Below are 22,439 nucleotides of genomic sequence, written 5' to 3'. Positions count from 1 at the left end.
GGGAAGGAGGCACTGGGGGCATTAAAGACAGGAAGGGGCACTAAGGACATGGGAAGGAAAGAGGGAGGGAATAGAAAGGGACAATTCTTGGGCCTGAGTGCAGAAAGAAAGAAATGAAAGAAAGGATACACAGACAGAAGGAAATGCGAAGGAATCGCAACCAGAGACTCATGAAATCACCAGACAGCAAAGGTAGGAAAAATGATTTTATTTTCAATTTAGTGATCAAAATGTGTCAGTTTTGAGAATTTATATCTGCTGTCTATATTTTGCACTATATTTGTCTATTTTTCTATAGTTACTGAGGTGACTGAGCTTGCAGAGATGGGGCGGAAACAGGTTTTTAAAATTTTAGTCCTAGTAGTTTGCCGGTTCACAAAATAATTATTTTATTTCTGCCGGTCCACGGGTGTAAAAAGGTTGAAAAACACTGATGTAGAGTATGCCGGCTTTTTTTTTCGCCCAGCCGCACGCGCGGCTGCTCGAGTTGATCAATCTTCTCCTCTCTTGCAACTTCCTGTTTCCGGTTGCGTCAGAGGAGAATATTGAACAAATGAGCAGCCGCGCGTGCGGCTGGGCAAAAAAGAAAGCCGGCATACTCTACAGTACATCTAAGGTGAGGTGGAGGGAGGGAGATGGCGGAACGCTGCAATCGGTCGGGTGTCTGCTGTTTTTGTATCACTGCCTGCCTGCGCTCATGTTCCAGATCCTCCTGCATTTTTAGTGTGCACAATTGACCTGATTCGAGCTATATGGGGACACGCCATTGCAAGGGAGGACAAGTCAATTGATTTATTTTATGTTCTGTTTTTACTACAGGGCAGAGACACTGAAACAGATTCTCAGTGCAGTAGTAGTAGTAGTAGTGGCAGGACTCTCTTCTGTCTTCATGGTGTTTCGCAGTACTGAGGCTTATATGGATGCTGCGGGGACGGTGACGGGGCGGTGAATGGGATGGCAGTGGCGGTGACATGACAGTGACGCGGCGGTGACGGGGCGGTGCAGAGGATGGTGGGCCGGTGACGGGGAAAGATTTTTTTCCCTGTGTCATTCTCTATACTGAAAGAACATCACCCCATCATATGTCACTCACCCCATCATACGTTACACTCACCCCATTACCACATCATATGTTACATCAAGTTATTGCTTATATTCTGTTTTAGAATAGAGCAGAGTTCAAACAATGGTTATTCAAAGGCTTGGCCAAACAGAAATACTAATGCCAGTGGATGGAATGATATGCAAAAAATGTTCAATAAAGGACTTCTTTGTAGCACCTGAACTAATATTCTGAAAGCAATTGCTACCAGACCTTATAATAATAATAACTTTATTTTTCTAAACCGCCATAGTCAGGCGACTTCACAGATGACTATGTAGCCACATTAATGAGTGAAGAGATTAAAATGCAAGTTCTTCCATGGTACAAGCCTTTATAACTGGCAATTAGTAAACACAAAGTACCCTAATATTTGGCTGTCTTGTTATGAGTCCAATCTTTCATTTAGGAATATTATAAATGTGAAAGCAATAAAGACAGTTTTGGCAAACTTTAACAATTGTGAAGATATTCACAGTCATTATTTCTAATCAGGCTTTGAAGAAATTACAGAAAAGAGAAATTAGATGGGATGACAGTTTAAAAAAAATGTTTACATTAGCTTATTGAACACAAAGAATTGTTTGTTGTGGGCTTCAATAGATGACACTGTATGCCAGATTATTCTCATGAACATTTGGAAGCAGATTATTGACAGTGATGTGTGGGATTGAGTTCAAAGCATATTCTGCTTCTGACTACCAATTTCAGTGGTTATCGACAAATTTTAAGGGGATTAACCAAGCCTATCAAATTTTCCAAGTACAGACCTTAACCAACTAAATGGCAATCTAATTGAGATTTTCACTGCATCCCTTCTATCCAAATTTAGAAGTATATCAGATATTTACTAAGAGATCTCAGTTTTGCTGTCATCCAGTCCAACTAACAGCAAACCTTTTGGATCCTCCTCATTTTCAGAAGATGAATTGTTTTTTGCTCTCTATATAATTATGGGAGTATCTAAGAATATCCACAGCATTGATGGAATAAAAATGACACACATTGCTGAGTTATATACAAAATAAAAAAAAATTTGGAGTAAAGACATCATTTGATGGGGGTGGGGGAGGTGGAGGGGGCAGAAAATATTTCCCCACTTTATAGACTGAGTTTCACCAATAGAAATTTCTGTTAAACTGGAAGGCTTTCATCTTCATCAAGATCAAAAAGAGAAATAGATTAACAAATGAATTTGGTATTAAGCTTCTGTTAATAAGAATCTCTTGCTTTTAAAGAATCAGTGAGAAGCAGAATTAGTGAAGATTCAGCATGATAAGTTACCCTTGTCCATAGACTTGATGGTAAAAACAATTATGGTAGTGAGAGAGAATGTGTTTTAAATAGTTCAGACTTGCCTTTGTCAGTTTTCAAAGTGGAAATGATATTGCCAGTATTCTTCAGACAGTGATGGTGAAAATGGAGGTGCCATAATAACCTTGGTGGAATAAAGTTAAACTCTGTCAACATAAATGAATGGACAATTATGGCATATATAATTCTTGGGAAGTATTAAAGTGAGTGTTGAGTAACATTTTTTGTAATCCATAATTAAATCACTGCAAGAGAAGCATGGTCTGTTGTTTGGTGTATTTACATTTTACCAGTACAATAAAATAGCTTCTTTCTATATAAATCTTTGAAAAATTTCTTTGTAATATTTAAACCAGAAAGAAAGGCAAGCATCCAAATGAACAACTCTAATTTTATTGTGTGAGAACCCGTCCCAACAAGAATCCTAGTTTTGGCATATGAAAATGCCTTCCTCAAGGGACACTGGAGCTTGAACAAGTGAGCTAATAATATAAGGAATAATTATCTACAACACCATAACAAGAGTATTGCACAAATGAAACACAAGATTGGGCACAGATAGGAATCAGGAAAATTTGCATAGAAAATTTTTGAGGAAAAATGTTTATATATGATGATATGTAAATGAGAAAGAACTTGCAAAGGACTATCCCCCCTCCCCCCCACCACTTCTCAGTTAAAAAGCAGGTGGCTTTGGGGATGGAAATAGAATATTGAAAAAAAATTAAGGCCAAAAACAATACAATTTCTCCAAAAAGACTGCTAAAGATACTTCAAAAGACACACAAAAAAGCAGTAAAAAAGTCAATAGATTCCATGAAGATGAAAGCTTAAGTACTTTTCAGAGAACCTATTGACTTTTACTGCTTTTTTGTGTGTCTTTTGAAAAAATTAAGGGCCTAGCATCAATTTTCAAAACAGGCAGCATTTCCTAAATCTAAGCAAATGAATTACAGAGCTATATTTAGGGCTCCCTTTACTAAGGTGTGCTAACGTTTAGCGCATGCACAAAATTACCGTGTGATAAACCGAGGGGTACGCTTCTAGAATAACGCCAGCCCTAGGTCTAGCGCACACGGCAATTTAGCATGTGCTATTCCGCGCGTTAAGGCCCTAACGCACCTTAGTAAAAGGAGCCCTTAGACTCCTAAATATAGGAAATCTTTTAGCCAAAAATCTTTATTCTTAAATTTGGTTGAAAATATGCTTAAATTTAGAAGCCTGAAATGTATGTACTGAATTGAAGCATTGAACATTTTTAAAAAATTATTCCCATAGAGGGGCATAATAAAAACAAATGTCTAAGTCGAATTTGGTCGTATGGTGCTAGACATCCAAATTCAGCAGTGGTAAAATGACCATTCTCAAAAAATACGTCTAGAATTTTTTTTCCCCGAAAATCATCTGTCTGGATGTCCAGGCATTGTTCATCCAGATCGTCTATCTTTATACTACATTTTCAATCCAAATTTTATCCCAAGTCCCAAACACCCAGAAAAAGACCATTTAGGCATGGGAGGGGCCAATCTTGTAATGGACTGGCCACCCAGATATGGCAACAGAGCAATGGGGCACATTACAGGGCACTGCTGTGAACTTCATATAAAGGGTGCCACATAAACATCTCACCAGAACTCCCTTATAGGTTATGGTGAGCCCCCCCCCCCCAACCCACTATACCCATCTGTCTTCAACCCCAATAGCCCTTATGGCTGCAAGTAGCACCTATATGGCAGTAGAGCAGGGTTTGTGGGGTTTTGGTGGGTGCACATGTTCTACCATAAATGTAGTGGTTAAATTGGCTTATGGGTCTTGGTCCTTCTCTTTATGGTTCACTAGCCTCCTTCCCCCAGGCTATTTAAGACAACTCTGTGCAGCTCTACTAGGCTTTCCTATACCAGGTGCTGATGTTCTGGAGACAGATATGAACGTTTATATTCCAATCTTTGTGGGGGGGGTGACAGGGTCAGTGAACACTGGGGGAATGTGTGTGGGTCTTTACTTTGTCTCTGCAGTGGTTATCTGGTCTCTATGGCACTTATACCTGTTTTAATATCGTCTAACTCACAAAGTTTAAGTTCCGTCCAGGATGTCTAGTAAAACCTTCAATTATCCCTGCAGGACAACTAAGTCTAGATCGGCCCACATACTGCCCTAACCAAAGCAGGATTCAGAGGCCTAAAATGTCCCTCGACACGTCCGGAAAATCAGTTTGATTATCGACACTTGAACAACCTGTCTTTTAGTTCGTCCAAGTGCCGACTTAGGCGGGTTTTTGGACATGTTTAAATTTTTATTGTGAGCCCCATAGTCTTCAAATTGTCCAAGATGCAAAAATCCTCAGTTCAAATACTACCTTATTAGTTCCAGTCCTGAATAATAGAATTTTAAAAAGTTTTGGTTGTTTTCACTTTTCTATAGTATGGATTGAAATGTTTGTGCCTTAACTGTGAGTATTAAGGTTAGAAAACCAAATGCTATCATCAGCTACTTGTCGTTTTACTTTAATTATTTTATGTATGCACAGACTCCTCATGTCTATGATATTCCATAGGGAAACGTTTTGTCTCCAGTGCTTTTTAATCTGTTGGGGTGCTTATTGACTGATTATGTAAATAAGATACAGCTCTTTCTGAATATCAGTGATAACAAGGTGGAAGCAGCTGGACATCTGAATAACCAGATGTTTATATGATGTTGCCTGGTTGAAGTCCCATAAATTGAAGCTGAACCCAGAAAATAGATGATCCATAAAGGAATTCCTTTACTGGTCAGCCATGGCTGATAGCTCATTAAAACCAAGTTTCTAATTGTTGGCGATTTGAGAATCTGATTGGATTCCTAGTTAAAGTTCAAAGCCCAAGTATCCTTTCTGATGTAAGCATCTTTTATATATCTTTATCAGATTAGACTTCTGAGACTTTACTTGCAATTGGATGATTTGTCAATATGATTGTTGATGCAAAGAGAGAATAGCAGACCAGTTCTATAGAGGGGAATTTTTGATAGGATGTCTAAGTCTGAGTTTGGGCTTTTTGGGAAAGACATCCAGAAATTCAATAGAAAAAAATGTTAATTCTCAAAACAGCAAGATGTCTATCTTTTATTTTTTTTTTTAATAATGATCTATGTAGATGTTTTGGTTCTTAATAAGTCTATCTTTTTTGGCCATTCTCGAATATAAATACGTCCACATGAAAAACGCATAAAAGAAAGTTTTTGTCTAGGCATTCTTAGCAAACTATTCAGACAGCTGAACATAGCAGAGGGGCTCTTCTAAGAAATACTGTCGTGAATTTCACATTAAAAGACCCAGATACAGATGTCACTATATCTTGCTTATATCTTATGGTGAGCCCTCCAAAATCCATCCAAAACTTAGTATACCCACCTATACACAACAACAATTGCCCTTATGCCTGCAAGTGTCATCTTAATGTAGGTACAGTAGGTTTTTGAGTGCTCACCATATAATATAAGCAAGATATGATGACATCTGTACCTGGAACTTTTAATGTGAAATTCACTACAGTACTTCTTAGAAGAGCCTCTATACTCTCTGAGCTCAAATGTCTGTGTTAGCATCTGAAGCTACTTGGGCTGAGAACTTTTCAGCACCCCCTCATAATACAGTCTAGAATTTACTGGGGGTTTTTTAACATCTTTGGGTAATGGGAGGGGTCAGTGACCACTGGGGGAGTAAGGGGGGGTCATGCCTTAATCCCTCCAGTCGTCAAATGGTCAGTTTGGGCACATTTTTAGCATTTAGACGCTTTTAAAACAGGTCTAGCTCCAAATGTCTAAAAAAAAAAAAAAAATCCCAGGACCTTTTGTTAAAGGTTTGATTATGCCTGATGAGTGTCCAAGTCCTAAGCCTGCCCAAAACACACTCACTTAAGATTTGGATGCACTAGAGACAAAACATGCCCACTTGGACATTTTGACTAGTAAGACATTCAAGTGCTATCTTTTAGATGTCTCTTTTTTGAAAATGAGCCCCATAGTGTGTCTATTTTATTATTTCACAACGTCATCTAGGTCAGTGTTTCTCAACCTTTTCAAGCCAAGTATCCCCAGGTAGAGAATGACACGGTGACTGTTACCCGCAGGTAGCTGCGGGTAACCCACTGAAAGGGTGATGGGGTGGGGAAGTGCTCACTGCAGGCACAGGGACAAGGCCATTCACTGCCCCATGGAGCGGTGGATGGCCTTGACCCCGCAGTTAAGGGAGGGAACACGCGTCAAAGGAGAAGCTTCCGCCCACACACACGCGACTGCAGGCTGGCTCGGCCGGTTAGAGCAAGTTACTTTACAAACACTCCACGAAGGTAAGGGGGAGGGAGGGAAATTCTCGGGCCTCGTGAGGGATGGGGAAGGGTGGTGGTGGGGAGAAGACGCTGAAGGGAAATGGGGAAGTCAGAGTGGGGAGAGGACGCTGAAGGGAAATGGGGGAAAAGACACTGAAGGGAAATGGGGAAGACAGAGTGAGGAGAAGACGCTGAAGGGAAATGGGGAACAGAGAGTGGGGAGAAGATGCTAGAAGGGAAGAAGACAGAGATGCCAGACTATGGAGGGAGTGGAGGGAAGAACATGGGTGCCAGATTAATGGGGGGGGGGGTGAAGGGAGAGGCACAGTAACAGAGCAAATGGAAGACGGAGAGAGAAGACAGAAATTGGATGGAAGAAATTGAATGAGGAAAGCAGAAACCAGACAACAAAGGTAGAAAAAAATTTCTATTTATTTATTTTTCTTTTTTTTTTCTTTAGGATAAAGTGGTATATTAGTTGTGTTGATAAAAATTAATAAACAAAGCCCTGCTAGCTGAACATCTCTTTCTCTAGTTCAGGAAGGAATAAGCTAAATATTGCAGTACTGAGGCTTGTATGGATGCTGCGTGGATAATAGTCACGGGGATGGAGCGGGACAGTGGTTGCGGGGATGGGGACAGGGCGGGGACAGGGATGGTGGTCATGGTGACGGGGATAATTTTTTTCCCTGTGTCATTCTCTACCCCCTAGGCCTAACAAATACCAACTGAGTACCCTGCCAAACTCCGCCTCAAACCCGCCCAAATTCTGCCACTGATTCCACCCCCATAATAATAATACTAATTGTAATGCAATTTTTCCCATTCATTTTTCATATACACATATATAATCTTATTAATACATAATGGTAACCATAAAATTTAAAAAACAAAGAGATCAAGGCAGATGACTTTAAAATATGCAATCAGTAACAACTATAGAAAAAATAGACAAATACAGAGCATAGACAGCATATTTTGATCACTAAATTGAAAATAAAATCATTTTTCCTACCTTTGTTGTCTGGTGATTTTATTAGTCCTTCCTTCCTTCCCTTTCCTTTCCTTCTTTCCTTCCGTCCTTCCTTCCTGCCCTTTTTCTTTCTTTTTCTCTTTCTCTTTCGTTCTCTCTTTCTCTTTTGTTCTTTCATTCTCTTTTTCTCTCTCTTTCGTTCTCTTTCTCTCTCGTTCTTTTTCTTTCTCTTTCATTCTTTTTCTCTTTCTCTCTCTCTCTCTTTCGCTCTCTTTTCTTTCTTTCTCTTTCTCTTTTTCTTTCTTTCTCTCTTATTGCACCCGCTGGCCCATACCACGCGTTCAGAAACCCTGATCTAGGTGAATTATAAACATGTACCCACACCTTTGGAATACTCGTTATTTGCCTCATCCGAAGATGCTATTTTCTACTTCAATTTTGACTCATCCTATACCGAGTTATTCATCTCTTTTTGAAGCGTGCACTATTGTTGGGGATAAAGTCCATTTTGGCTTATTGGATGGCTGTTACTCCCCCAACATTGTCACAGTGGCGATCCTTGATGATTTTTCAATTGAAGATGGAACGTTTGAACATTCCTGAGATGGACTCTGTTAAGGGACGTAACTTACAGCTTATTTGGGAGCCTTTTTGGGCCTCCTTGACCGGGTGTGCTCGTAGCCATGTAAAATCTATACACACATAAGGGCACTAAAGGGGTGGCTAAGGCTTACCTACCCTTTAAGATAGTCCTTATTGACTGAATACCCTTGGTGAAGTGTATGCTGTGTGCTATTACCGTAGCCATGTATTGAACATTTGATTGTATAGTATTATTTTTATATAGAATTTATGACATTTCCTCACTTGCTGTCCTGCTGCTCCATGCCTTTTTTTTTTCTTTTTTTTTTTGGGGGGGAGGAGGTTGTTGTACAAACAAAAAACTTGGTCTGTGTTGCTTGTTGTTTTTCTGCTTTTGGATTGTGTTATTGACCAATAAACAGTTTTGAACATAAACATATACCTAAAACAGCCATGTTTTGCCCTTAAATGGATTGCATCAAGGGCATAAAAACTGTAGTAAAATCAAACAGATTCCACAAACAATATTTAAATGAAATTATAATTTCTTGAGATCCTAAATGGAAGTGGAAGGACATGCTGAACGGTCACACAGTAGAGGCACGCTGGAAGACCGCACGAGCAGGACTCGGTGTTTTGAAGAGTTTGGTCTGCCATACCATATTTCCCTGTTATTTCATGATGGGGGAAAGGAGAGGAAAAGTACGGAAGCTTCCCCCATTGGCACCAGGAATGAGACAGCCGACTCTCAATTTCTTCCGAGCACCAGTGGGACCGGTGACTTCTCCTTCAGTCGCGCCTGGAGTATTGGTATCAGGCAACAGTTTAGGGGCATCTTTAAGCCCCATCGAACAAATGGTTCCCCCGCACACAGGTGAAAACATATCAGACATTCACCATTCGGTAGGGGAACCCAAGCAAGATGATATCCCCTGTGAGCAAGGGGGGCTGCCTTCTGAGGATTTGGAGTTTGCTCCAAAAGAAGAACAACTGATGCAAGCTTCTTCCAAAACCTTGGGTCAGGAAACAGTGAGTAATAAGTCTTCTCTGTTAAAAGAAGTTAGAAGTTAGACAAATACTGTGGATTTGAAGAATATTTCTGAAGTAGTCTTGGTTCAAGCGCAGGTTGCTAATCAACTTGGACAAGAAATGGATTCCTTAAGGGCTGGGCTCCAGGCAGTGGAGACATGTAAGTCCTCAATAGTAAAAGATAGAAATTATATTGCAAAATGCTTAGAGTACCTTGAAAATCAATCGAGATGATTTAACTTATGATTTTTGAATTTTCCTAAGTCTCCACTGGTGCCAGCTATGGATATATTTAAGAAATTTCTGATGGAAGTTTTGAAGATGCCATTGGAGGCACTTCCTCCTATTACACATGCTCAATATCTCCAGGGTTGGAAGAGTTCTGCTAATCTAATCTTCAATTTCTGGGTTGCTCTATGCCTATCTAGGTTAAAAGCGACTTACTTCAAGAAGTGTACTTTAAGTTTAGGAGTTACAACAATGAAATATAAAGTAAGCAGTATACTATGAGGTAGTTACCAGAGATAGGAGATGCAGTAATCATTCAATAGAGGAGAACATTGAGCTGTCATTAGAATTACAGTACAGCAGTTTGTAGTACATTACAGTTGAGTTAGATACAAGTAGATTGGTGTGATTATGTTATGTAGAGTTTGGGGAGGGATCTCTTGTAGTTTCTGGAAGGGTGAAATGCTATGTAGGTTGCTGTGGAAGAGCATACTTGTTAAGTATCGATGGAGTATATGTTCTTAAAAAGGAAAGTCTTCAGTTTCTTTTGATAATTGTTGGAAGATTGTTCCAGGTCTTGGTGCCAAGGTAGATGAGTAGTGAGTTAAATATGTGCTTGTATTTTACACCTTTGGGAGAGGGTAGGATCAATTGGAATGGTTTTTCTGGCTGATATTGACTAGGAATTGATGAAAAGGTTTATAAGTGGCTCTGTGGAGTTTGCATATTGGACATGTAACATTACAGTTTGAAGGTGATACAAGCGTTAATAGGGTAGCTAGTGCAGTTTACTGTAGTAAGGTGAAATGGAATCATATTTTTTAAGTTTGATTATTAGTCTTATTGCTGCATTTTATCAGTTGTAGTTTATGCATGAGGGAAGAGTTAATACCAGCATAGAGAGAGTTACAGTAGTCTAGTTTGGATAGTACAAGCATCTGTGTCAGTATGGTAAAGTGATGATCATGGAAGGAGGATCTGATTAGTTTTAGTTCTCTCATGCTATAGAAGGGTGTTTTTTTAATAGGTTGGAGGTTTAGGGTTCATAAGATAGGTTAGAGTATAAATCTGAGGACCTTGGAGGTTTTGTCTATATTTAGAGAAGTTCCCAAAGGTAGCATAACAGTTGTAGGAACTGTTTGTGAGGTGTTGTAAAACCATAAGACTTTGGTTTTTGTTGTGTTCAGTTTGAATTTATTGAGTGTAGCCCAAGTATGTATTTTGTCCATGCCATTGGATATTTTTTGAGAAACATAATATGCGTTCGGTTACGTCCCTTCCGGATTTTATACGCTACGGGGCTCATTAAAAAAACCCAAAAAAACATTCAAAAGTGGCGTAAATCAGTACTTGAAAGATCAAAAAGACAGATCGTCCAAGTACGATAATCAAAGCTGGTTTTAGACGTATTTAAAACCAGTATAGGCCTTTACCCTGCCTCTGAACGCCTAGAGCAAAAAGAGGCGTTTTTAGAGGAGGGGAAAGGGTGGGAGGTGGGCCAACCTAGACTTAGTCGTACTGCAAGTATTATCAGAAGTCTAGGGAGATCGCCCAGTCGGAACATATATGTTTTGACTTAGACCAAGTCAAAACAGGTATAAGTTCCGAATAGGGGCTGCTGAGCTGATCACGGCTGCTGCAATCAGCTCAGCAGCCCCAGCAACCTGCCCACCTCCCACCGCAACGATCGTGGTAGGAGAGATGCCTCAGTTTTACCGAATTGATGTGTTGGCTCATTCGAATGCCGTTTTTGGGCCCTTGGTGTTGAGAGCAGTCTCTTCTGTCCCTCCTTAGCTGCTACCATTGCTTTGGTATGCCACCTAACATATGGAATCCATAAGGGATGTAATGAATGGAAGATTAGGTTTTTACCTTTGATAATCTTCTTTCTGTTAGACCCTAAGGGATTCCATATGACCTGCTGAGTTGTTTAGAATAGCCTGCTTCTTTCTGCCTCGATTATTCTCCTTGCAGGTTTGAAGTCTTTCCAGCCAGTTGACGGATCCTGTGAGCAGTTTTCCACTTCTGTGAGTATGCTTTATTGAAGGCTGTCTCATGTAGGTGCTCATTGCACACAGCAGGTTAGTTCTATGTTTTGCTGGATTACCTTTCTGCCTGTTTATTACTTGTTTCATGTTTTGCAGATCAGACCAGTTCAGAAATTGTTTGTGTTGCTGGCGATCTTACCCCAAAACCCCCACCCCCCTCTTTGTCCTGGATTGCTTGGCTTTGGGACTCAATTGGATATAGCTCTAGCTTTCAGTCTAAGGGGGAGGAGCATGTGCACAGAAAAGTGTTGGATTTCTAGCATATGGAATCCTACAGGGACTAACAGAAAATTATTGAAGGTAAAAACCTAATCTTCCATTATATTTCACCGGGATGAGCTGGAGGATGTCATCTGCATAACACAGTAGGCATTAGTTGTTGCTGCAATTAATGTGATCCAAGGAATTCATGAAGAGGTTGTATAGTATTGAGGAGAGTGGCAATCCTTGAGGGACACTGCAGAATGATTTCTATCTTCTGGAGAATGTTTCATCTTTCCAGACAAGGTTTTTCCTATTCTATAGGAACCAGATTAGGATAGTGCCCCCAATTCCTGTTTCATTTAGTTGGTTAGAAGTAGGTGGTGGTTGAGTCAAAGGCAGCTGATATCTCAAATTGGAGTAGATCTGCCTGTTGTCTTATACTTAAAGTTTGTTTGATTTTAGTGCTTAAGGTTAATAGAAGAAGATTTGTGCTATGTTGTGAGTGAAATCCAAACTGTGAGAGATGGAGGCAGGAGAAGCATTTATTATAAGTTGAGAGTTGTTTGCAGACATGCACTTTTAGAAGTTTAGTAAGTATAAGGATGCCAGCAATAGGTCTGTAATTTGAAGGATTTGAGAAATCTGTCTGTTGGGTCTTAGGAATAGGGATGAGAATAATATGAACAAAATACGAAAATGAAATTAACCAAAATATTTACTAGATACCCAACACAAGGTTTATCAATGATTGAGTGCTTTATCAAAGGAAAAGGATTTAGAAACCCTCCCCCCCACACACACATTTCACGTAGTACATATTCCACAGTCTCCCCTTCACTTACCATAGACATCACTCCTTACTCTCCCGCCTCCTCACCAAATACCCCATGTAGCAAATGCTTCATCACTAGCAATGTACCCTGTTCTCCCCAATTCAACTCATCCACCACACACCACATCTCACACACAATATGCTATCATTCATTCCTTAATTAGAGCTTCTGATTATAAAGTTTTAACTGATGATTGTTTTGTAATGCAGGTAATTATCAGTATTGAAAAGTGTTAATTGGATAACAATGAAAAAGTACCAGTTTCCCTAGTATTCTTTTATCCCTCCCTTGGCTTTTCTTGTATACTTCATTCAATTTTCATGGTTTTCTTTGCTGACTGCTAACTGACGCAAACAAACCTATTTGAATCCAACAGATAAAGTACCCATGGCATAAAAATACTAATAAGCATCAAAGAATACCTAAATAGTGGAAAACAAAAAACACCTTGATTTACAATTTATGAACACCTAAGAATGGAAGCCCAAAGTTTAATACTGTATGCTGGGAAACTGGGCAGAGAGAGAATGTTTGCTGATAAAATCATGCTTTATGAGGATTTATGCTACAAATTTCTGCCTCTACCTCTATATAAGGAATGCACTAAACTTAGTAACATAGTAACATAGTAGATGACAGCAGATAAAGACCCGAATGGTCCATCCAGTCTGCCCAACCTGATTCTATTTAAATTTTTTTTTTTTCTTCTTCTTAGCTTTTTCTGGGCGAGAATCCAAAGCTTTACCCGGTACTATGCTTGAGTTCCAACTGCCGAAATCTCTGTTAAGACTTACTCCAGCCCATCTACACCCTCCCAGCCATTGAAGCCCTCCCCTGCCCATCCTCCACCAAACGGCCATACACAGACACAGACCGTGCAAGTCTGCCCAGTAACTGGCCTAGTTCAATATTTAATATTATTTTCTGATTCTAAATCTTCTGTGTTCATCCCACGCTTCTTTGAACTCAGTCACAGTTTTATTCTCCACCACCTCTCTCGGGAGCGCATTCCAGGCATCCACCACCCTCTCCGTAAAGTAGAATTTCCTAACATTGCCCCTGAATCTACCACCCCTCAACCTCAAATTATGTCCTCTGGTTTTACCATTTTCCTTTCTCTGGAAAAGATTTTGTTCTACGTTAATATGCTTTAAGTATTTGAACGTCTGAATCATATCTCCCCTGTCTCTCCTTTCCTCTAGAGCAGGGGTGTCAAAGTCCCTCCTGGAGGGCCGCAATCCAGTCGGGTTTTCAAGATTTCCCCAATGAATATGCATGAGATCTATGTGCATGCACTGCTTTCAATGCATATTCATTGGGGAAATTCTGAAAACCCGACTGGATTGCGGCCCTCGAGGACCGACTTCGACACCTGTGCTCTAGAGTATACATATTCAGGGCTTCCAGTCTCTCTTCATACGTCTTCTGGCGCAAGCCTCCTATCATTTTCGTCGCCCTCCTCTGGACCGCCTCAAGTCTTCTTACGTCTTTCGCCAGATACGGTCTCCAAAACTGAACACAATACTCCAAGTGGGGCCTCACCAATGACCTGTACAGGGGCATCAACACTTTCTTCCTTCTACTGACTACGCCTCTCTTTATACAGCCCAGAATCCTTCTGGCAGCAGCCACTGCCTTGTCACACTGTTTTTTCGCCTTTAGATCTTCGGACACTATCACCCCAAGGTCCCTTTCCCCGTCCGTGCATATCAGCTTCTCTCCTCCCAGCATATACGGTTCCTTCCTATTATTAATCCCCAAATGCATTACTCTGCATTTCTTTGCATTGAATTTTAGTTGCCAGGCATTAGACCATTCCTCTAACTTTTGCAGATCCTTTTTCATATTTTCCACTCCCTCTTCGGTGTCTACTCTGTTACAAATCTTGGTATCATCTGCAAAAAGGCACACTTTTCCTTCTAACCCTTCAGCAATGTCACTTACATACATATTGAACAGGATTGGCCCTAGCACCGAACCCTGAGGGACTCCACTAGTCCTTCCTTCGAGTGACTTCCATTAACCACCACCCTCTGGCGTCTGTCCGTCAGCCAGTTTCTGACCCAGTTCACCACTTTAGGTCCTAACTTCAGCCCTTCAAGTTTGTTCAACAGCCTCCTATGAGGAACTGTATCAAAGGCTTTGCTGAAATCCAAGTATATTACATCTAGCATATGTCCTCGATCTAACTCTCTGGTCACCCAATCAAAAAATTCAATCAGGTTCGTTTGGCACAATTTACCTTTTGTAAAGCCATGTTGCCTCGGATCCTGTAACCCATTAGATTCAAGGAAATACACTATCCTTTCTTTCAGCAACACTTCCATTATTTTTCCAACAACTGAAGTGAGGCTCACCGGCCTGTAGTTTCCTGCTTCATCCCAGTGACCACTTTTATGAATAGGGACCACATCCGCTCTCCTCCAATCCCCAGGAATCACTCCCGTCTCCAGAGATTTGTTGAACAAGTCTTTAATAGGACTCGCCAGAACCTCTCTGAGCTCCCTTAGTATCCTGGGATGGATCCCGTCTGGTCCCATCGCTTTGTCCACCTTCAGTTTTTCAAGTTGCTCATAAACACCCTCCTCCGTGAACGGCGCAGAATCTACTCCATTTTCTCGTGTAACTTTGCCAGACAATCTCGGTCCTTCTCCAGGATTTTCTTCTGTGAACACAGAACAGAAGTATTTGTTTAGCACATTTGCTTTCTCCTCATCACTCTCCACATATTTGTTCCCAGCATCTTTTAGCCTAGCAATTCCATTTTTTATCTTCCTCCTTTCACTAATATATCTGAAAAAATGTTTATCTCCCTTTTTTACATTTTTAGCCATTTGTTCTTCCGCCTGTGCCTTCGCCAAACGTATCTCTCTCTTGGCTTCTTTCAGTTTCACCCTGTAGTCCTTTCTGCTCTCCTCTTCTTGGGTTTTTTTATATTTCATGAACGCCAACTCTTTCGCCTTTATTTTCTCAGCCACTAGGTTGGAGAACCATATCGGCTTCCTTTTTCTCTTGTTTTTATTGATTTTCTTCACATAAAGGTCCGTAGCCATTTTTATCGCTCCTTTCAGCTTAGACCACTGTCTTTCCACTTCTCTTATGTCCTCCCATCCTAACAGCTCTTTCTTCAGGTACTTTCCCATTGCATTAAAGTCCGTACGTTTGAAATCTAGGACTTTAAGTATCGTGCGGCCGCTCTCCACTTTAGCCGTTATATCAAACCAAACCGTTTGATGATCGCTACTACCCAGGTGAGCACCCACTCGAACATTAGAGATACTCTCTCCATTTGTGAGGACCAGATCCAATATCGCTTTTTCCCTTGTGGGTTCCATCACCATTTGTCTGAGCAGAGCCTCTTGAAAGGCATCCACAATCTCCCTACTTCTTTCCGATTCCGCAGACGGAACATTCCAGTCCGCATCCGGCAGGTTGAAATCTCCCAACAGCAGAACCTCCTCTTTCCTTCCAAACTTTTGGATATCCACAATCAGATCCTTATCAATTTGCTGCGATTGAGTCGGAGGTCTGTAGACTACACCCACGTAGATAGAAGTTCCATCTTCTCTTTTCAGAGCAATCCATATCGCTTCTTCCTCTCCCCAGGTCCCTTGCATTTCGGTCGCTTGGATATTGATCTTTACATAGAGAGCTACTCCTCCACCTTTATGACCATCTCTGTCCTTCCTAAAAAGATTATATCCCAGTATGTTTGCATCCCATCCATGTGATTCACTGAACCATGTCTCTGTGATAGCAACAATATCTAGATCTGCCTCTAATATCAGGGCTTGCAGATCATGAACTTTGTTGCTTAGACTGCGAGCATTTGTGGTCATCGCTTTCCAGCTATTTTTCAGCGATAATCTCCTTTTTCGTATGGATTTTTGTGTCGTTTCACTTTCCGTTGCAATACTAAGAAATGAGTTGCTGATATTGCTTATGTTGCAGCCTTTACTACTATCACATCTTTTCTTTTGCCAGGGGTGGTCTCTATAATTGTCCTTCGTACATACACCACCCCCACCTTCTAGTTTAAATGCCTAGAAAAATATTGTCTAAATTTCTCTGCAAGGTTTCTTTTTCCTGCTGTAGTAATATGTAGCCCATCAGTGCAATATAGCTTCTTGTCCTTCCATGTATTTCCCCATCCTCCTATGTACCTGAAGCCTTCTTGATGACACCAGGCTCTGAGCCATCTATTAAAGTCCTCTGTGTTTTTCACTCTTTGCTCTCCTTTTCCATATGCAGGCAGTATTTCAGAAAAAGCTAAAGTCTTTACAAAAGGTTTCACGCCCTCACCAAGCTCCCGAAAAGCTTTCTGTGCTGCAAGTGTGGAGTTGTTGGCCAGGTCATTTGTTCCCAGATGGATAACAACATCAGTGTTAAAATCCTTAGTTTCTTCCTTAATTATAGTCAGTATTTGCCTGGAACTCCAGGTAGCTGAAGATCCTGGAAGACATTTCACTATTTTGGTCTCCTCGCCCTGTGTTCCAAGGTTAATGCCTCTGATGATGGAATCCCCCAACAGTAATAGTTTTCTGTTTTTGGCTTTTTTATTTGTACTTAGGGTGCGCTTGTTCTCTTGAGTTACCTTCATTGGTTCCAGTACCACCTCCCTTCTGTTTTTTTGAGTATCACAGTGCACTAGTGGAGTGAAGGAATTCTGTAGAGGTAATATAAGTGAAGGTGGATGTTTCTGTGTTACATGTTGCAGTCTTCCTGAGCCTACTGTGACCCATTTATTCCTGGGCTGTTTTATTCTTTGAGGTAGAGGTGGTAAGTTGGTATGATTTTGTGGAGTGATGGAAGCTGCTTTAATTGTATTCAATTCCTGTTTAAGTTTGCAGAGCTTTTCCTTAATACTGGCAAGTTGAAGACAGATGGGGCAAACCTTAAGCCTCCAAATAGTATGTCTTGGAATTAAAGCACCACAGTGATTGCATAGAATAAAGGTCATCTTGATTGGTTGTGAAGTGACTTGATTTGAGTAGTCCTGATTATATGGGTCTCTATATATGAATAGTGGTCCCTGGGGTTGGTGGGACTATAAGTAAGACTACTAGTAAAGCAGAAATATAGGCTCTATACCACCTAAAACACAGTATTTTAAACAAAAATGCAGGTTCTATCAGTGCTACCCTAAAACACAGGATTTATAACAGGATTTTCCCTACTTTAGTCACCCTGAGCCACAGGCACCAGAAATATAGGCTCTATACCACCTAAAACACAGTATTTTAAACAAAAATGCAGGAAGAGGAAATAAGATTTAACAGAGGAAAGAGAAGGATTTATTTTTTTGTGCTTTTTTATATTTTTTTTTTAGTAAGAAACAGGGAGGAGAAGAGAAATTAAGCAGATATAATGCTGAAAACCAGTGAAAAGAGCAGAATATGAAATGCTGAGTAACTTAGCTTTTAGAAGTTCACAGGGCAGCCTTGTTTCAGCAATGTCACTGATCATCTAGCCACTAAACTGGTTTGACTGGTTTTGTGATCAATTGGATTTCCCAATTTGATGCACAGTACTGCAGGCCGTGTGTTTCTCCGAGCGATCAATCATTTTACGATCCGAGAATGCAAATGAGAATGCCATGCAAACTAGGTGAGCGATCAATGTACAAAATGGCTTCTGCAAGCAGAAGAAGTAGCGATTGGGTTTACCGAACCAAAAAAGAGTGATTGGTGAAGACCAGTCGCTCACGATCCTTACCGACTCTTCAGCCCTGAAAGTAATAGAATCTGTATCAGTTATACTATAAAACACATAAGAAAAAAGCGGTAAACAGAAAACAGGATGGAAAAGTATAAACACAGCCTCACTGCTCGCTTTTACAACAGCGCCATCCACCAGTTTTCAATAGATCCTTCCAAAACCACCTTCGAACTTCTTTCAACAGCTCTGTCCAACAGCTTTGAACCGCTACTTCCAACAGCTCCCAAAAGAAAGGAAATCTCTACCGCATTCCGTATATTGCCTGCATTCCTTATATTGCATTTTATGACAACAATGCTTTGTGGGTAACACCTTCAACATGCACTGATGACGTGCACAAATAAATCATGCCTATGACTGATGTTGAACAGGCGCATGGGTACATTGCAGCATGAACCAACAGGAATATTCTGCACATGTGTTTAAATCACTCTTAGCGATCGATCGGATGAGATTAGGGCGAGCCTCTGCTCAAATAATTTGCATGTCAACTCGGTTGTGCATCGATTGCTTGTCCACAATCGGTCAGGGAATTGGCCAACAGCTATCCAGTCAGTATTAGCAATTATCTTTAGTGCATCTAGGCCTATGTGACAGAAGCCCACTTTCCACATTACTCACCCACACAGTGATGACATAGGTAGAATCATTTTCATAACTTCCTTGCTGGCTCTGTTTGATCTTATACATTGTGGGATCCATGAACTGTAAAAATGTCCAAAGTTTTGATTTTGTGTGTGGGTAGGTAGAGTGCTGTCTAAATTGTGCATAGTTGTGAGGGATTGTCTCAGAGGAAATCTCAGTGATGCAGCAAGACTCCATTGTGTCAAAATTAAAATTAAGCACTTTGTTTTGTCATGTGATATCAAGTTATATTCCTCTCCTCTGTTTTTTAAATAGATATACCGGTATTCTGACCTTTTAACAGCTTAAATAGCCAAAATTATCTGTACACATGGATTTAAAAAGCAAAAACCATATTGTTGATAGCAGTATTTTCATTGATAGATATATTGTTGCAGGTTTTTCCAAGCAGAGTTCTTTAAATAAATAAATAAATAATTCATTATTTTGTTAGAATTATCTTTATAGTTGCCACAGCCTTCACATTGAAGTTATCAGTTGTCATTTTCATGGTCAATACGTAATGTCTGAATTTTCTTCCTCACAGGTAGAAAGAATTGTTGACAAGAGGAAAAATAAAAAGGGAAAAACTGAATATTTGGTGCGATGGAAAGGATACAACAGTGAAGATGACACATGGGAACCAGAACAGCACTTACTAAATTGTGAAGAATATATCCATGAATTTAATAGAGAACACAATGAAAAACCAAAAGACAGCACATTAACCAGGACAAACCGGATCTCTCCAAATAATGCCAGAAAACAAATTTCTAGGTCAACCAATAGTTCCTTTACAAAGACATCTCCCAAATCTTTAGGGGTTAGTAAAGACTGTGAATCAAAAAGCCAGCTTTTTGTTAGTCATAAATTCCACAAAAGCCCTTCATATTCACTTTCTAATAGGAAAAATATGGATTTTGCTAGATCAGGTATCAAGATTCTTGTGCCAAAAAGTCCCATGAAAAACAGGATTTTAGCTGGTTTTCAAAATGTAAGTCCTGATAAACTGGATCACATAGAACCAGATCAAGACTCTGTAGCTCCAGAAGTGACTGCAGAAAAACCAGTTGGTGCTTTATTGGGTCCTGGTGCAGAAAGAGCTAGGATGGGGAGCAGACCAAGGACACAGCCATTAATACCACAGCATCACCTTCCACTTATGACAAATACATCTGCTTTAACTGTAAATGGAAAGGGTAAGTGTGTTTTATTACATCATCATGCTACCCATTTGTATGTTAAATATTAATGATTACTTCAGTTGTGTAGAATTCTACAGTAGTACTGTATTGATCATGCTGCAGATTAGGTTCTAGGTAAATAATCCGAAGGACATAAAAGGACTTAAGACTTAAAGCGGTCCAGAGGAGAGTGATGAAAATGATAAGAGATGTATGAGGAGAGACTGGAAGTCTTGAATATGTATACCCTAGAAGAAAGGAGGGACAAGGAAGATATGATTCAGACGTTCAAATACTTGAAAGGTATTAACGTAGAATAAAATCTTTTCCAGAGAAAGGAAAATGGTAAAACCAGAGGACATAATTTGAGGTTGAGGGGTGGTAGATTCAAGAGCAATGTTCATAAATTCTACTTAACGGAGAGAGTGGTGGATGCCTGGAATGCGCTCCCAAGAGAGGTGGTGGAGAGGAAAACGGTGACAGAGTTCAAAGAAGTGTGGGATGAACACAGAGGATCTAGAATCAGAAAATAATAGTAAATATTGAAGAACTAAGGCTAGTACTGGACAGACTTGCACGGTCTCTATATATGGCCGTTTGGTTGAGGATGGGCTGGGGAGGGCTTCGATGGCTGGGAGGGTGTAGATGGGCTAGAATGAACTTTGACAGAAACTTCAGCAGTTGGAGCCCAAGCACAGTACCGGGTAGAGCTTTGGATTCTTGCCCAGAAATAGCTAAGAAGAAAAAATAAATGTAAAAAAATTTAAATTGAATCGGGTTGGGCAGACTGGATGAACCATTCGGGTCTTTATCTGCCTTCATCTACTTTGTTACTATGATCTATGTGCTCTTTGGAAACACCATGGGTCTTTATCTGCCTTCATCTACTATGTTACTATGATCTTTGTGCTCTTTGGAAACACCAAGGGTCTTTATCTGCCTTCATCTACTATGTTACTATGATCTATGTGCTCTTTGGAAACACCATGGGTCTGTCTTGAGGGAATGTACTGTTGCATATTTAATAAACCTGCTTTGTGTGGTGGGGAATAAAAGCTTTTCCATTTTAAGGTGACTGAAAATTGATACTTCATAACTCTTATTATGTAAATGGTTATGTAATTATAAGTGGTTGGATGTCTTTGAAAACAACTTTCTCTAATGTTGCTAATATTAGAATGAGTTATGAATGTTGCATCTTTGAATTATATTCCAAGATAATGCTAACAGAATGCTTGGCCATAATGTTTCCAGTGAACTTACCATGGATCTCTTGAGTATTGTGTTGATCCTATTATGCTTTCTGAGATTATTGCCAAATTGTTTTCTCTAAATAGAAGGTGAATTTTCAGTCATATTGACAGACAATGATATTGTCTTATCTTACTAAAGAGACCATCTTCTAGAACTTGGCCTTACAGCATATCACAGGTTGTTCTGCTCTGCATGGTGATACAGAGAGCAGCATTCCATCTTATTTGAGCCTTTTTTATCATCAGTTTCAACTTTTTTTTTTTTTTCTCAAACTTTTGGTTATGCAGAATCAATGAATGCTGCATCCTCTAATTTCCAATATCTTGCCTTGCCCTCCCCCCTGCCAATTAGATGTTGACAGAGAAATAAAATACTCCTGTGGTTGCTCCAATTCAGTGTTTCAACTACCTTTGACTTATAAAAAGGAATCCAGCACAAACAAATTGTCAAAGAGACGGAACTCGTTGGTGACCTCCAAGTAATGCAGAAGAACTCTGCGCACATCCAGTTTCTTCAACAGGCGATCCTGTGTCTGGGAACCTATGGCTGAAAGTCAGGCAAGCACACCTCCTGATTGACAGGGAAACCAAAATCACATTTGGCAAGCAGGAAGGAACCATCCAAAGGAAAACCCCATCTCTCAAATATGGAGGAAAGGGTCCCTGCAAGACCAAGCCCATGTAATGGCGACCAGAAAATACGGTCTTGAGTGTCAAGTCCAAGAGGGCAGCATCTCAAAGGGGCACAAAAAGAGCCTTAGTTAGTAAGGCTGGACAATACCCGGATAAGGTTCCAGGAAGGGAAAAGTGCTTCATCGGTGATCGGACACGAAGAACTCCCTTCAAGAATCTAGCAATATCAGGATGAGATGCCAATGCACGAGGATGACCCACATGTCTTCCCTCTGACGTCAGCGAGAAGGTTTCCGGGTCAGCCACTTGCAGCATGAAAGAGCTGCAGACACATCCCTACAACAAGTGCCACTGAAGGCAGGAAGGAACAGCCCACCCTGGAAGGAGGTAACTAGGATCCCTGCTGA

The 22,439-nt window shown here is 40.4% G+C and overlaps 1 protein-coding gene across 7 annotated transcripts in view; it reads left to right on the top strand.

The window, feature by feature from the left end:
• CDYL (chromodomain Y like) overlaps positions 1-22,439 on the top strand; it is a 161,030-nt gene that overhangs the window by 79,211 nt on the left and 59,380 nt on the right. For all 7 annotated transcript variants that reach the window (XM_033934781.1, XM_033934783.1, XM_033934788.1 and 4 more), the window contains one exon: positions 19,510-20,161. In XM_033934781.1, the coding sequence (XP_033790672.1) occupies positions 19,510-20,161 (652 nt within the window). The remainder of the gene's footprint in view (positions 1-19,509; positions 20,162-22,439) is intronic.

The sequence above is a fragment of the Geotrypetes seraphini genome, chromosome 2, assembly GCF_902459505.1.
Source record: "Geotrypetes seraphini chromosome 2, aGeoSer1.1, whole genome shotgun sequence".
NCBI classification, from domain to species: domain Eukaryota; kingdom Metazoa; phylum Chordata; class Amphibia; order Gymnophiona; family Dermophiidae; genus Geotrypetes; species Geotrypetes seraphini.
Note: the sequence above shows the minus strand (reverse complement) of the source record. Positions and strands in the feature narration are given on the sequence as shown.